We start from the raw sequence: 13651 nt of genomic DNA on the forward strand, positions 1-13651 counted from the left end.
GGAATTACAGAGTGACTTGAGAAAAGTTGCCTTTGGTGAGTCTCTAAGCTTTTCCTGGTACAGGCCGCTCTATAGAAAGCTCAAGTCCTAGCTGTCCTCTGCAGTGGCTTTTGTTGGGGAGGGGGTAGTGGCTGGAGATTCAGTGATGAGAACTGGCTTGTTCTGACTCTGAGCTTGGCAGGAAGTAGAAGCAAAAGTAAGAAACTGAGGCTCTTAAATGATCCCAGATCCATTCTTTTGATGGTGGTGACTAGAATAGATATTTTGGGTAAACTTTAAAATTGAAGTCTAACATTCATATAAGAAGTATATATATTTAAAAATTATAACTTTATTTATGTTTTTTTGTTGGATGTGGACAAATTATAATTACATATATTTATAAATTACAAAGTGATAGTGTGATATATGTGTACAATGTGTAATGACTGGATCAGGCTAATTAACAAATTCATTGCCTCAAATACTTATCATTTTTTCCTTTAACTGCAACATTGTTCCCTTTGACTAACACCACCTCATCCTTCTATCCCTTAGCCTTTGGTAACCACCATTTTGCTCTTGACTCCTACCAGAGTAATTTTGTAAGTTTCTGTGTGTAAGTGAGAGCATGTGGCATTTATCTTCCTGTGCCTGGAAGATAATGTCCTGCAGGTTCATTCATGTGGCTGCATATGATGTAATTTCCCTCTTTTTAAAGACAGAAAGCATTCCAAAGTCTACATATACCACGTTTTCTTTATTTCTACATTGGTTGATAAATACTTAGGTCAATGTTATAACTTAGCTATTGTGAATAATGATATAAAAAACATGGGAGTGCAGATGTCTCTTCAACACACTGATTTAAAATCCTTTGGCTATATTCCCAGTGGTGGGACTAGCTGGTCATATGGTAACTATTTGATTTTGATTTTTTTTGGCAGCCCTGGGGTTTGAATTCAGGTTCTTGTGCTTGCTAGGCAAGTGCTCTACCTCTTGAGTCACTCCCCTAGCCCTCTAGTTTTAGTTTTTTGAGCAACCTCCAGAAGATTTTCCATAATGGCTATTTCCACAATTTATATCCTCACCTATAGTGCTAGGATTCCATTTTCTCTACAAGGAGCACTTGTCTTGAATGTAACAGTGGGATGAATTTTCAGACCTGTTGAATATAAAGGAGATTGAACTCAGGGGCCTTTTGAATTCCATTAACATATAGATTCCACCGTTCTAAGAAAGACACTCTTCTAAGTTCAGTGAAGAATGTGGGAAACTGCTCAATTCTAAACCATTTGTCAATGGCTTTTCCTTCCAAGGAGTGGTTAAAAAACCTTTCCAAACTAAGAGGGTGTAGCGATGGTGGTTATGTGGGGCCAGAGAATAACTATCCTCTGCATTTTACTTTACTGAAGTTACTGAAGTGACCAAGAACCGGTCCTTCCAGCCAACAAAGTAGGTGATGGCCACTTTGAATTTACAGTAGTATTTTTTTTTGCCTGTTATGATCCTCTTACACAGCACAAAGATAAATGAATGCACTGGAAGAATGTTCTTGGAAGGGTGGGGGACAAAAAAACTTCAATGTACAGTGACTCTCACTTTAAATCCTGAGGCCTTCATAATATACTCTCTTTATTGACCACACTCTTAATTGGTTTTGCCAGACTTGTCACTAAGCTCATAAGCTGCCTCACAAAATAGCCACATACATGAATATGCCAGGGTGTGGCAGCACTAAGACACCTGGGCTGGGCTGGAACTGAGGCTTTAGCTGTCACAGTGACATTTTTGAACCTCACTGCAGAGTATTTAGTATCTATTTAAATGTTCAATTGGCCCTAATCTTGGCAATGAGTCATTTGTCTAATGGTTTTCTACATGATAAGGGTCACATTAACACCAGGTTGGGACCATCCCTAGCCAATGGTATTTGAGTGAAGGGCTCTAGTGCCTGTCCCCAGTCCCTTACCCCCTCCTCAAACCCTGCCATGCACCTCATACTTGGTCTCTGCTTGTCTGTTTGTCTGTTTGCAGGCTTGCAAAGATTCTGTGAAGATATAGAGATGATGATTGGATTCCAACCCAACATTTTCTGGAAAGTCTGCTGGGCATTTGTAACCCCAACCATTTTAACTGTAAGAACTGTATACTTTTCCATGCTAATAACATTTTGCATTTGAACAAGTGTGTGCCTCCCTGTAAGCCGGGGACCCTGGTGGAATGGGTATATCCTTGTCTTTCAGCTGAGGAAACTAAAGTTCAGAGAGGTGAAATGACTTGCCTAAAGGTACCTGGCTCGTCAGGTGCACAGTTGGGATTAATGCATAGATTTCTGCAGCACCTCTATGTGGAAATGTCCCATTATATCTGTCTGCCTTATGTGCCAACAGCAGGTAGCAGTCATAACCAATGTGTACTATGTGCCAGCCATTTTCTGTTCAAGGTGCTTTGTATATATAATTTATCTGTCACAACAGCTCTGCAAAGCTGGCATTATAATTATCTCAATTTTGCAGATGGGATTGATATTATGACTGGCCTAGCATTGTACACCTATTAATTAGCGACAGCCAGATTTGAACCCAGGCAGTACAGCTCCAATACTCATGCTTCTAACCACTGTTCAATACAGCTGCCCTACAATGAATATTGCATTAATTAGACTTTTATTGTTCACCTTATTGCTTTTGCAGACTATCTTGTCATCCTCAAGTGTGAAGATGACATTTTAGGATCATCTGACATTCATCTTTTTAAAGATCAGAGCCTTTCCTGTGTCAGTAAATCTGCACAGGGACTTACATTCACATCTTGTCACCTTTGTTATTGTGCCATAAGATGTCAGTTTGATCTTGCTCTGTTCTCCAAGCACAGTAATTAATGGGGATCTTGCCTTTCTGGCTTCTTGTCCTTGTCATGTTGGCAAAGCGGGAAGAAGTTGTAATTTCTGCTTGACCCAGAAGGTGGCAATATAAACCAGATTAAGAGCCTCATTTTACTACTTGACAACCAGCTTTGCTTAAGAAACACAAGACAGGACAGATGAAAGTACATGCAAAGAAAAAATAAATTTTCTTTCTTTCATTCTTTTTTTTACTGTCACAGAGTGAGTTTCAACCAAAACGCCTCAATTTTTTTCTGAAAAGCTAGAAGTTTAGATACAAAAGCCATTCAACATTCTTTCTGCATCAACACAGACACCACACCCACATCTGTACCTATATTTTAGAGTCTGTAATTTGTTTGAAAAGTCCCACCAGAGTTCCTGGAGCATGGGAGTTGAAAAGGATTAAGATAGGTTTTCTATCTCTTAGTTCAGGACTGAAATGTGCATGAAGAACTGGGATTTATCTAAGTGGTGGGAAGAAAACACCCATGGGAGCCTTCTGTTGATGGAGAAACTCTCTCTCTGGGTACAGTGTTCTGTGTCTGCAGAGCTTCACCTCCCCCACCCCTTCTACTCCTCATGGTTTATTATTAGCTAAGTCAAAGTTAGAATCTGTTCTAGATTCTGTGTTCCATCAACTGCTGTCCTGGAAGAATTTAAGCTTCAGAGAATTTTTTTATATTCTGCAGACGCACACCACACAAAAAATAATCAGCACTACTATGTGTGGAGGTCTGTAATGAAGCAGGAACTTCCTCAGCATCATGTTTAAAGTTCATGACCACTCTGCCTGGTGGCTGATTCATATACTGAGGTATGGAGAGGTCAAAGAACTTGCCTAAGACCACAAGGCTTACAGAGTCAAAAACTATCCAGGGCTATCTAGGTTTATACATTTCTAAAAACCCAGGCTCTCATCTCCAGGTGAAGTTTGGGCAGCTTGGGTTAAAACAGTCCTTATCTTTATGAATAGGGAAGAGGAATTCCATGGACTTGCTGTGTTTTTGAGATAGTTCCTTAACTCTGGTGTTTTAATAGATTTCCATTATAAAACTCATGTAGAAAGTTGTGGAGAGGTCCCAGAAAATATCTTGAACCATACTTCCATTTGTGTTGTTTTGAAGTCAGGGATGAGTAGAAACAGACAATTCCATCATCGTCATCAACCAAGGAGTCTCTCCAGTGCTTTCTTTGGCTATAATCAGTGAAAGGTCAGAGTGGACCTGACCTTGTGACTAAATTCCCATCTCTCATGGCTAGGTCCATTTGACAACAGGGTTTTATCAAAGCTTACTTGGCAGAGGGAAATTTATGGCAAAGACCAAGTTCATGCCTTGAAGTTTGATGTGATAGTTGTGCAACTGGAAATGAGTGTCAAAAGGCCATGCCCTACTTATCCCTTGCCATTTACCCTTCTGTAAAATGGATATTTGTGGTGTGCTGGAATAGGCTAAGATTATGAGTTTAAATTCCTTCAGAGCCCCTGAAATAAAATTGATCATTTTTATATGTGCCTTCAAGGATTTATAGAGCTATAAATATTCTCCAGGCAATTATTGTATACCTAGTCAGATCACGTTACTGAGTTATGCACACACATAAGCAGATGTACTGCTATTTATATAGTAAATGAAATGGAGCAGCTTACCATAATTACATTAGGCCATACTTCCAATAAACTGGTTAATAAAGCTTATAACTCTACGGCAAATGTTTAAAAAGGGGCCTAAAGTAGACATCTCTTTCTATAGGAGCATTTTTTTCAACAGTTGTCTTCAGGCTCATGTTGCTTTGAATCAATATATTGAATTATTTTTGCCTGGAAATAATCACTTGCACTGACGGCCTGGGCTTTGCTACAATAATATTGGTGCTTTACATTTCTACAGTGCTTCACGCTTTTCCAAAACACTTCCATATGTTACTTTTCCTGACAATTCCCTCCACTCATTTTTGGGTAGTTATTTTACAGCTTAAGATAGGATGGGAGAGGTGGAGATGGGGACAGAACTGATGCTGAGCTAGGCAGGATGAATTCAGAGAGGCATGTGATTTTTCTTAGGCAACTGCCTTCCCCTTCAAAAAGAGGCTTGGCTAGAGCAGTTAGAACTTGTGCTCCATCTTTGTAGGAGCCACTCTTTTCAGTGCATGCATTCCCTGTTCTTCTTCAGCTGCACTGGCCAAGCCTTCAGAGGAATCTTATGGCTGTTGCCAGCCCATGTGTACAGTGATAGGAGACAATGGGCAGAAAATAAATCATGACCTCTCTTAAAATCAAGGGGACTCTTGAGTAATTACCACATTATTGTTTCCAGAAAACCCTGTGCTCTATCCACGGTGTGAAATATATCCATTTCACAGCAGAGAAGTCTGAGACATAAAAGTCCCTCAGTTAATTAGTGGCAGAGCCAAGATTAGCCTGCTGGTCTCTGGGCTCTCGCTCACAGCTTGGTGATGACACCCGTTCACCTTGAGTCAGTTGAGGGGGAGCTGCGCACTCTCTTTGTCCCATAGCTTATTATTGGACCAGGCTTCTGGCTTAGTCACTGCTTGGGGACCACTTTGGGTCTCACTCAGCCAACTTTCAAAGCAAGTCTGGACGTGGGCCATTCCCCATTCAAGAAGAAAGCCAATTTAAAAAAAAATTAAAACACATAAATTTAACATAGCTTTTTTTTCCTTGTAACAAAAGCTTGATTATCCATTATAGGAAGAATAGACAACCCCTTAAAAACTCCCACCATCCCCCTTCCCACCATTACTCATTAAGTCACTTTGCTGCAGCTCCTCCTGGTTGGTCCTCTCAGCCTGTCTGTGTATAGCCATGTGCATGCGTGGTTCAGTTCCTATCCGGCAGCTGCTTAGTGCGCGTCATTTTGCCTCTTTGAAATTCAGTGTCTTCATTTGGAAAATTCCGTTTTGGGGCAGACATTGATATAAAACGAGATAGCAAAAATGAAAGCATCAAGCTCCTAACAGAGGTTCAGCACGTACCTGCTGAAGGATAAACCTTTCCCATCACCACCCTAACAAGTGTGTTTCTCTTCTCTTCCCAGTTTATCCTTTGCTTCAGCTTTTACCAGTGGGAGCCCATGACCTATGGCTCTTACCGCTACCCTAACTGGTCCATGGTGCTCGGATGGCTAATGCTCGCCTGTTCCGTTATTTGGATCCCAATTATGTTTGTGATAAAAATGCATCTGGCCCCTGGCAGATTTATTGAGGTAATTCTACCTGCTCCTTTCTCCTGCTATCCTATCCGTTCCCAAGGGAGAGCCTTAAAAGCTCCGTGCATTAAGAACAAAAGATTCAGTAAACTTATTCAAAAGGGAGATTCAGTGATTAAGTGATTACATTTGCCACTGTTTCTTTTAAACCCATTCTGATTATGTATTAGTCTTGTAATGCAGGGCTCAACTGAGCTGTTATTATGCTGTTCCTCAATGTGGTGACAGATCTGGGAAATCAGTGATCTGAGGGTCTCCTTTTTCCTGGAGCTTCCTCCTCTTCTCCCCTCATCCACAATTTAAATCTCAGTGTTCGGTTTTTAATTGTATATCAGATTCTCATTTCCCGATGTTCCTCTCTGTCCAAGCCTCCTCCCTCCCAAACATTTATTACCATTAAATTTAAAATCACCAGCCCCTTCTGTGGTCCCTATGTTAGGAATGACTGAAGGGTCTAAGCTGATTAAAAGGTCACTGTTTTTGTAGAATTTACTAAAAATTCCAGGATATGAGGGTGGTGGTAGTGGCTCATGCCTATAATTTCAGTACCTTAGGCGATGGGAATTCAGAGAATTGTGGTTTGTGGCCACCCTGGGCAAAAAATTAGTGAGACCTTATTTTCAACAAAACAAGCTAGCATGCTTGGAATCCCAGCTACATGGGAGGCATAGATAGAAGGATCCCAATCCAATCTGAGGCTGGCTCTGGGCAAAAACATGAGACCCTAACTAAAGGCAAAAATATAGAACTGGAGATATGGCTCAAGTGGTAGAGTGCCTGCCTAGCAAGCATGAGGTCCTGAGTTCAAACTCCAGTACCACACACACACACACACACACACACACACACATGACTCACACACAATGCAGGACATGGCTAGAATGAGGTGAGACCTGTCTGTCTTTCTTTATCAATCAATCCCTTGCTGGAGCCATCTCCCTTTTGTAATACAAATAATCAGCTCCATCCTAGAGTGGATGGGAAGGGGACTACCATTTTTTGAGCTATTGGTAAAGAATGGTCAGACCTTTGTTACTTATGAACAACACTTTCTCAATTGTGCTAAGAATCAGTCAGTTCTGCCTCTGTTTTCAAGGTACAAGGATCTGGAATTTTGGACCTGACTGGTGCTACTTTGGACTTGGTCCAGGGACCACCTGGGGGCTTGTTGGATCAGCCTCCAGGCAGCAACATTGAACCATGGTTTTGGGGAAATGGAAAGCTGACATCACCTCCAGGTGATTCACTTACATGCTCAAATTTTCAAAGCACTGGACTAAATCAAGAAGTACAACACCCTTGACAGAGAGCAGAGGGGAACAGCTGTGTGGGTGCTGCTCTTGGGCAGCCAGATTGCTAAAGCAAAGAAACTTTAGAGCAGAGAAGCAGGGAATAAGGTGCATAATAAGTGCACCACACAAATGTCCACTTAGGAGTAGGTAACTTGTTTTCATTGACCTACAGATGGAGACAGAGTTGGTAAGGGTAGGCATAGGAGTCTCCTTCTTGAGGCAGCATTCAAGATTGCGTGCTGTCTTCAGGGAAATTAACTGTGGCTCTATTCACCCCCAGGGATGGCTCACTCTAGTCCCACATCAACTTCCCACAACAGACGCTGTAATTTTCTCCTGAACAGAACCTGGTACAGCATCTGCTACTGTTTCTTAGACTGGAATTCTCTAAACTGATGATTTGGCTATATAAATTTATTATGGTTGATTTGGGACACAAAGGTTGCAAACTGATAATTAAGGGGAGATTAAACTAACAGCTATAAGAACCAGCTTCACTTTAATAGGTAATAAACATAATTATTCCCTCTTATATAGTTGGAAATATGTTTTCTTTTCTTTTTCTAGAAGATGTTCCAGTCAAATTATGTTTTCCATAAAAATTTCAGTAGAAGGAGTTGAGACAGTCCCATTATTTTTAGCTTGCCTATAAGAACCCACATTTCTGAACCAAGTCACAAGCATATATTTTTGTCAACAAATAACTAAAATCTTCCCTCACTCTTAGCAATGTATCTTTGGGGTTGGTTTGTTTTTTTTCCTGGTAATTTATATACTTTTGGGAAATATGTTAACCAAAATCCAATTATTTTGATGTAGCAACCTACTGTTGAGACTCCAGAACCTAAGTAATTGAGTGTGTGTCTTTTGCCGAGTGTGTTTGGCAGTGAAGATAGAAGCTCATGAATTCTCTTCATTTGGAGGGGAAAATGTATAATTAAAATCTGGGCCTCTATTAATCTAGTGCAAGGTAAACATGGAGCAATTTAATATTCCTTGCAGGGTGATATAAATAATTTCAAGTGAACCAGATTGAGTTTCCTCTTTATTGTCCTTGGCCTAGTTAATTAATGGGGGCTAATCTTCCAAATTGTCTGTCTTGTGGGGGGCCTCTTGGCTCTAGCAGGGAGAAGTGGTTATAAGCAGATTGGGGATGGTGGGTGGTCCCTATGGGAGGAAGGTTCATTACTTTTTTTTTTTTTTTTTTTTTTTTGGTGGTAATGGGGATTGAGCTTAGGGCCTCATGCTTGCTAGGCAGGTGCTCTACCACTTGAGCCACTCTGCCAGACCTGTTTTATGTTGAGTATTTTTAAGACAGGGTTTCATGAACTACTTGCCCAGGCTGGCTTCAAAGTGTGATCCTCCTGATCTCTGCCTCCTGAGTAGCCACTGGTGCCCAGCAAAGGTTCATTATCATTACTTCTGTAACCATGTGTGTCTTTGACTTCCTTGTAGAGGCTCAAGTTGGTGTGCTCGCCACAGCCAGACTGGGGACCGTTCCTGGCTAAACATCGTGGGGATCGTTACAAGAACATGATTGACCCTTTGGGAACTTCTTCTCTGGGACTCAAACTGCCAGTAAAGGATTTGGAAATGGGCACCCAGTGTTAGTCCAATGGTGGGGAATAGTCCAGACTTAATCCTGTTTTTCCTCTCTGCCTTTCCCTAAGATATTCCCAAGCTTTGCTCCCATTTTTCTTATTCTTTTTCCCCACATCTTGGTTCACAGCCATGCATGAGAGTGTTACATAGAATAGTAGGACATAGTGTCGCATGCTATAGTGAGAGCCACATGGACCACTTGAAAGCGCTGCTTGCCTGTTTCCATGGTGTCACTTTCAGTAAGGGTTGGTCCTCTGAACACATGCTTCATCCACAGGGGTGGGTTGAATAAGTGAGCACTGGTAAGTATGCTAGTTTGGTGGATAGAAAAGTGTCCACTGTGTGTTGTCATTGCAGGGAGCCAGTAAGGCATGCAGAGAATGGCAGAATTTCAGGACTGTTAGTTTGGACTTGTCAGCATTGTAGAGCGGAATTGAGAAATGTAGTGATTTTATTCAGATGCAAAATGTTCAGAACAGCAGTGGCCAGAAATTGTTTGGGATGTAAGGCAATGCTAGTAGATTTGGACACCACTGAGATGGTTAAGCTTGTATTTCCACTCACAACTGGGTATCTGTTTCCTTCATTTGGATCAAGTGTTCTACAAACTCAGATACTTCACTCTCTGTACACTCTGGGTCTGAGTGAAACATCCATTTTCTTTCAGTTTTCTCCTTCTCTTCCTCCTCCTCCTTTCTTCTCCTCCTCCTTCTTTGTCTCATTCTCCTCCTCCTCCTTCTCCTCCTCCTTCTCCTCCTTCTCCTTCTCCTCCTCCTTCTCCTCTTCCTTCTCCTCCTCCTCTTTGTTCTCCTCCTCCTTTCTCTTTCTCCTTCACATTTGTGACTTCTTTTGGTCATTTCTTCCACCTTTGCACAAGAAGCCATCCTATAATTTGTGCCTAATTTTATATGTCTGTAGTAGAGCTCCATCCTAGCTTCTCCATGACATTGGGCACTGTGGTTCATGCTAACTGTGTGGTTTCTTCTCTAAATGTCTTTCTATAAGCTGTAGATACCTTGTTTTTCAACCTCTGAGAAAACAAGACTTAACCTGGTTCTGTCTATATATTATATATACATGGGACACAAACTCTTAAAAGATACTTTCTCAATTTTTACTCTTTTTCATTCACAGTAAATGCCAGTTGTGGTCCTAGAGAAATCAAAGAAATAAAGGGTTTAGTAGAAAGCCACTCCAACATTCACTGCTCTGGTTGCACATCTTAGGTCACTGTATTTACAGAAATGTCTGATAAATGCAGCTTAGGTAAGTAGTGAGCAAGCCAATTAAGACTATAGCTTTTAAGACTACACTTAACCAATTCAATTTTAAGAGTTCCCTATGCACAGTGCTCATTGTAACTGTACTCTAATGAGAGCGAATCATGTGCCTGCAAAGATTGGTGAAGCTGTAACCTTTATTATCTTCTTGTATCCTGAACATGCATATATGAAAAATTTTAAATGTGATATGTGCTCATGTAGTGTGTACTCGTAGTGGTGTTTTCTGTCCTTATAAATATCTTATGAATCACTGTAGAGATGGTGAATTTAGTGTAGTGTAGTCTGGGCTTTTGTTCCCCCTTTACAATATTAATATCTAAACCTAAAATTGTTTCCTTTAGAGGAAACATTTTCTTACTCATTTGTCTTCATCTTACAGGGTCTCAGACACAGTTTTCAGTTCAAATCTTGTATTTTGATGTGACATTTTCCTCCTGCTCAACAGCAATGAAACCCAACAATAGATTTTAATGTAACATTTTAAAAAAATGACTTCATTTGTATAAAAGTGTCCCAATTCATTTTCACGAGCTCTCCCTTTTCTAGGGCAAGTATAATGGCTATTGGCCAACAACGATGTGAACGTCCTGCTTTCCAGGTTTCAAACTATAGGTTTTCATGTCTTCCACCTGCAGTGTGTTTGTTTTCCCTCTTCCTTGTTCTCCTTTCCCCCTGTCTCCCAAAGGTAGGCCTTGCCAGACTATTACAGAGACTAAACACTGAGCTTCCCCTGAACTTAGTTTTAGGAAGCCGAGCTATGACCTTACCTGTCCACTATTTGCCATCATAACCTGTCTTCCCCCAAGAAAGCCATGTTGATGACAAGCCTCCATTCCTGTGCCAATGTCACTGGGTGGTACTAACAGCCTCTTCAATTGATAGCTGGTGGAGTGAGGTGGCAGGAGGAATGTTATACTTGGAAATTATTTGCAGCTTTGCTAATTTGAAGGCTGAAGAAAAGAGCTTAAATCAATTAGTGTTATCTCACGGGATTGGTTTGTTTGTGTCCGGGTGCATAGGTTTTGGCTTTCCTCTTGCCTTTTGGCTAAAACTGAGTGTGATGCTGGACGCCAACTCAATTTCTGCTAATTATTGCTGCCGAGATTAAAAGAAAAGGGTCGGGAGACCCATGGATGCTGCCAGGTACAAACTGAAAGTTGACTTAATTATAGGAATGAAGACTTCCTCATTAGCTAATGTGTCTTGTATTTGGGGTTAGCTATGTTTGTATTTATTTGGATTTGTCCAGAAAAGACTCAGTAGCTGTTCCTTGAGCAACTGGGCTTTTTTATTTTTCCTTTGCCTACAGTTTTTCAGTTACATATTAAATCTGCTTAAAGGGACAGGCTCAGGTGAAATGTTCTGAACTTACCTAGAAATGATTACCTTTTAAGTTTACTTCGCCAGTTTTTAGAGCCATGTTCTAGTCTGAGGCTTTCCCTGGCAGGGACGTGTTCAGGATTTGAGCTGTTTGCAGTCATGGTATCTCTACAATGTTATGCCTCCCGAGGACTTGACTGGGGTGCTAAGAGCTGGGATGTATACCACCAGATGGATTGTTTCCATGCTATTAAAATGCATAGTCAGTTGGAAGAAAAACATGAATGAATAAAAATAAAATGAATAGCACTGTCATAGACTGCCACCTGAGAGTTTCTCTTCAAACTGAACAAAACAAAACAAAACACTAAGTTGCTGAGGAAAGACTTTCATTGGTTCACTGTGCAGAATGGGGGGTGGCATTTTCCACTTGTAAGATTATTTCATGACACTTAACAAATGCCAGAAACCCATTCAGAGAAAAACAAGCCATATGTGAAAAATAGTAACCCCTTAATATACTTAAAGAAAAAAAATGTGTATTTCTTAACTATTGATGTTGTAGTGTCTTATGCAAATATTTGTCTTGCACATTAGTAACTTTGAATCTTTTTAGGGCTGTGTTTGTCATGTACACATGTATCCAATTCTGGTCTTTTGTAGTTGTTTCTTTTTCCTGTGTGTTTATTTATTGCATGAAATCTGTGGTCAATACAAAATCTTGATGACCTCAATGTCTTTGAAGTTTCCAATGTGTTTTTAATATGTAAGAAATGACATGTAATCAACTTATATTTCTGTGAGCAGCACTTCAAAAAAGAGTTTAACACAATGATCTTTAAGATCTTTAAGACTTGGGTTGTCTTTACAGCAATATGGCATTAGTGTTGATTTTTTGTTTCAGTTTTTGCTGTGTTATCTATGTGCCTCAATGCTTCTTGTCCACCTTCTCCTATCAGCATGGTTTTTCCATGCCTTACTTAAATTCATATTTTCTTTCCTCTTTGTTCCTGTGGTCATAGGTCATTGTCCTCTTTTCAGAGGCTTGTACAATAACTATTGCTCAACATTTGTGTGACAGCAAGATCCTACTGCTGCTGTCACACCTGGATTTGGGTTTGCAACGTGCTTTTTTGAGAGAGATGACTTGAGTGAGGGTGTTTGGCACGGCAGGTTGTGTTTCAGGGACAAAAGGCCAAGGCCAACAAATGAACAAATGAGCATTTCCTTTGTTTCATACTAAGTATCATAATGAAAACTTCCAGTGTTGATACTTATTTCCCCAAAAGTGTGCCTGGGATTAGTGAAATTGAAGCATTTTCTTTTCTCCAGATTTTGCTTTGGATGTTCAGAGAGGCCAAGTCATTATGATGTGGTCTCTGGCCATGTCATCTCTGAGTAGCCTCCTGCCAAGGAGAAAGTGTTTTTGTCACTTCTGAAAAGTTAGCAGTGGTTTGATTTGCCTGCAATGGATGAAATACATCTCCAGACAGCCAGTTGCCTTATAGGTGTATTTTATTGCTAGAGTGATACTTAGTAATTGACTAGGAGCTGTTTTGTTTCTCATTTGTTGGTCTTTTTTTTGCACTTTATTATGGACCTATCAAGGAATAGGTTAATTCTTAAATTGTGTACTTGGATAATGTCCTAAATGGAAGCATCTTATGAGGGTACTGTTGCCCATGAATAAAGAAATGTTCCCTAATGATGTCCTTATATATTTTCATTAACTGTACATGAAGAAAATATATTATGTTATAAATGATGCATCATATATATATCTTATAGAGTACATATTATATACTGTGCATTATTCATTTAAAGAAATCATTATTCTTGAGGCCCTACCTCAAATTTTGTATTTATGTGTACAAATGCAATTTATTGTATTATATATTTGCCTATTATATACTGATATAAATTAGAATTTATCCTTATAATGTATGAGTCCACAAAACCTTAAATAAATGTCAGTGTTTAAAACATAATGATTGCAGTATTGTGTCTGTTATGAACTCATTACCAACCATTTTTCTTTCTTAGCAAATGGGCTTCAGG

General features: G+C 40.0%; 1 protein-coding gene across 1 annotated transcript in view; it reads left to right on the forward strand.

Moving 5' to 3' along the window:
- The window catches only part of Slc6a5 (solute carrier family 6 member 5), a 54788-nt gene extending 45037 nt beyond the window's left edge, over positions 1-9751 (forward strand). The window contains exons 13-15 of the mRNA XM_074042861.1: positions 2017-2117; positions 5926-6093; positions 8844-9751. Of these exons, the coding sequence (XP_073898962.1) occupies positions 2017-2117; positions 5926-6093; positions 8844-8999 (425 nt within the window). The 3' untranslated portion in view covers positions 9000-9751. The remainder of the gene's footprint in view (positions 1-2016; positions 2118-5925; positions 6094-8843) is intronic.
- The last annotated feature ends 3900 nt before the right edge of the window (positions 9752-13651 follow it).

The sequence above is a fragment of the Castor canadensis genome, chromosome 1 (assembly GCF_047511655.1).
Source record: "Castor canadensis chromosome 1, mCasCan1.hap1v2, whole genome shotgun sequence".
Lineage (NCBI taxonomy): Eukaryota > Metazoa > Chordata > Mammalia > Rodentia > Castoridae > Castor > Castor canadensis.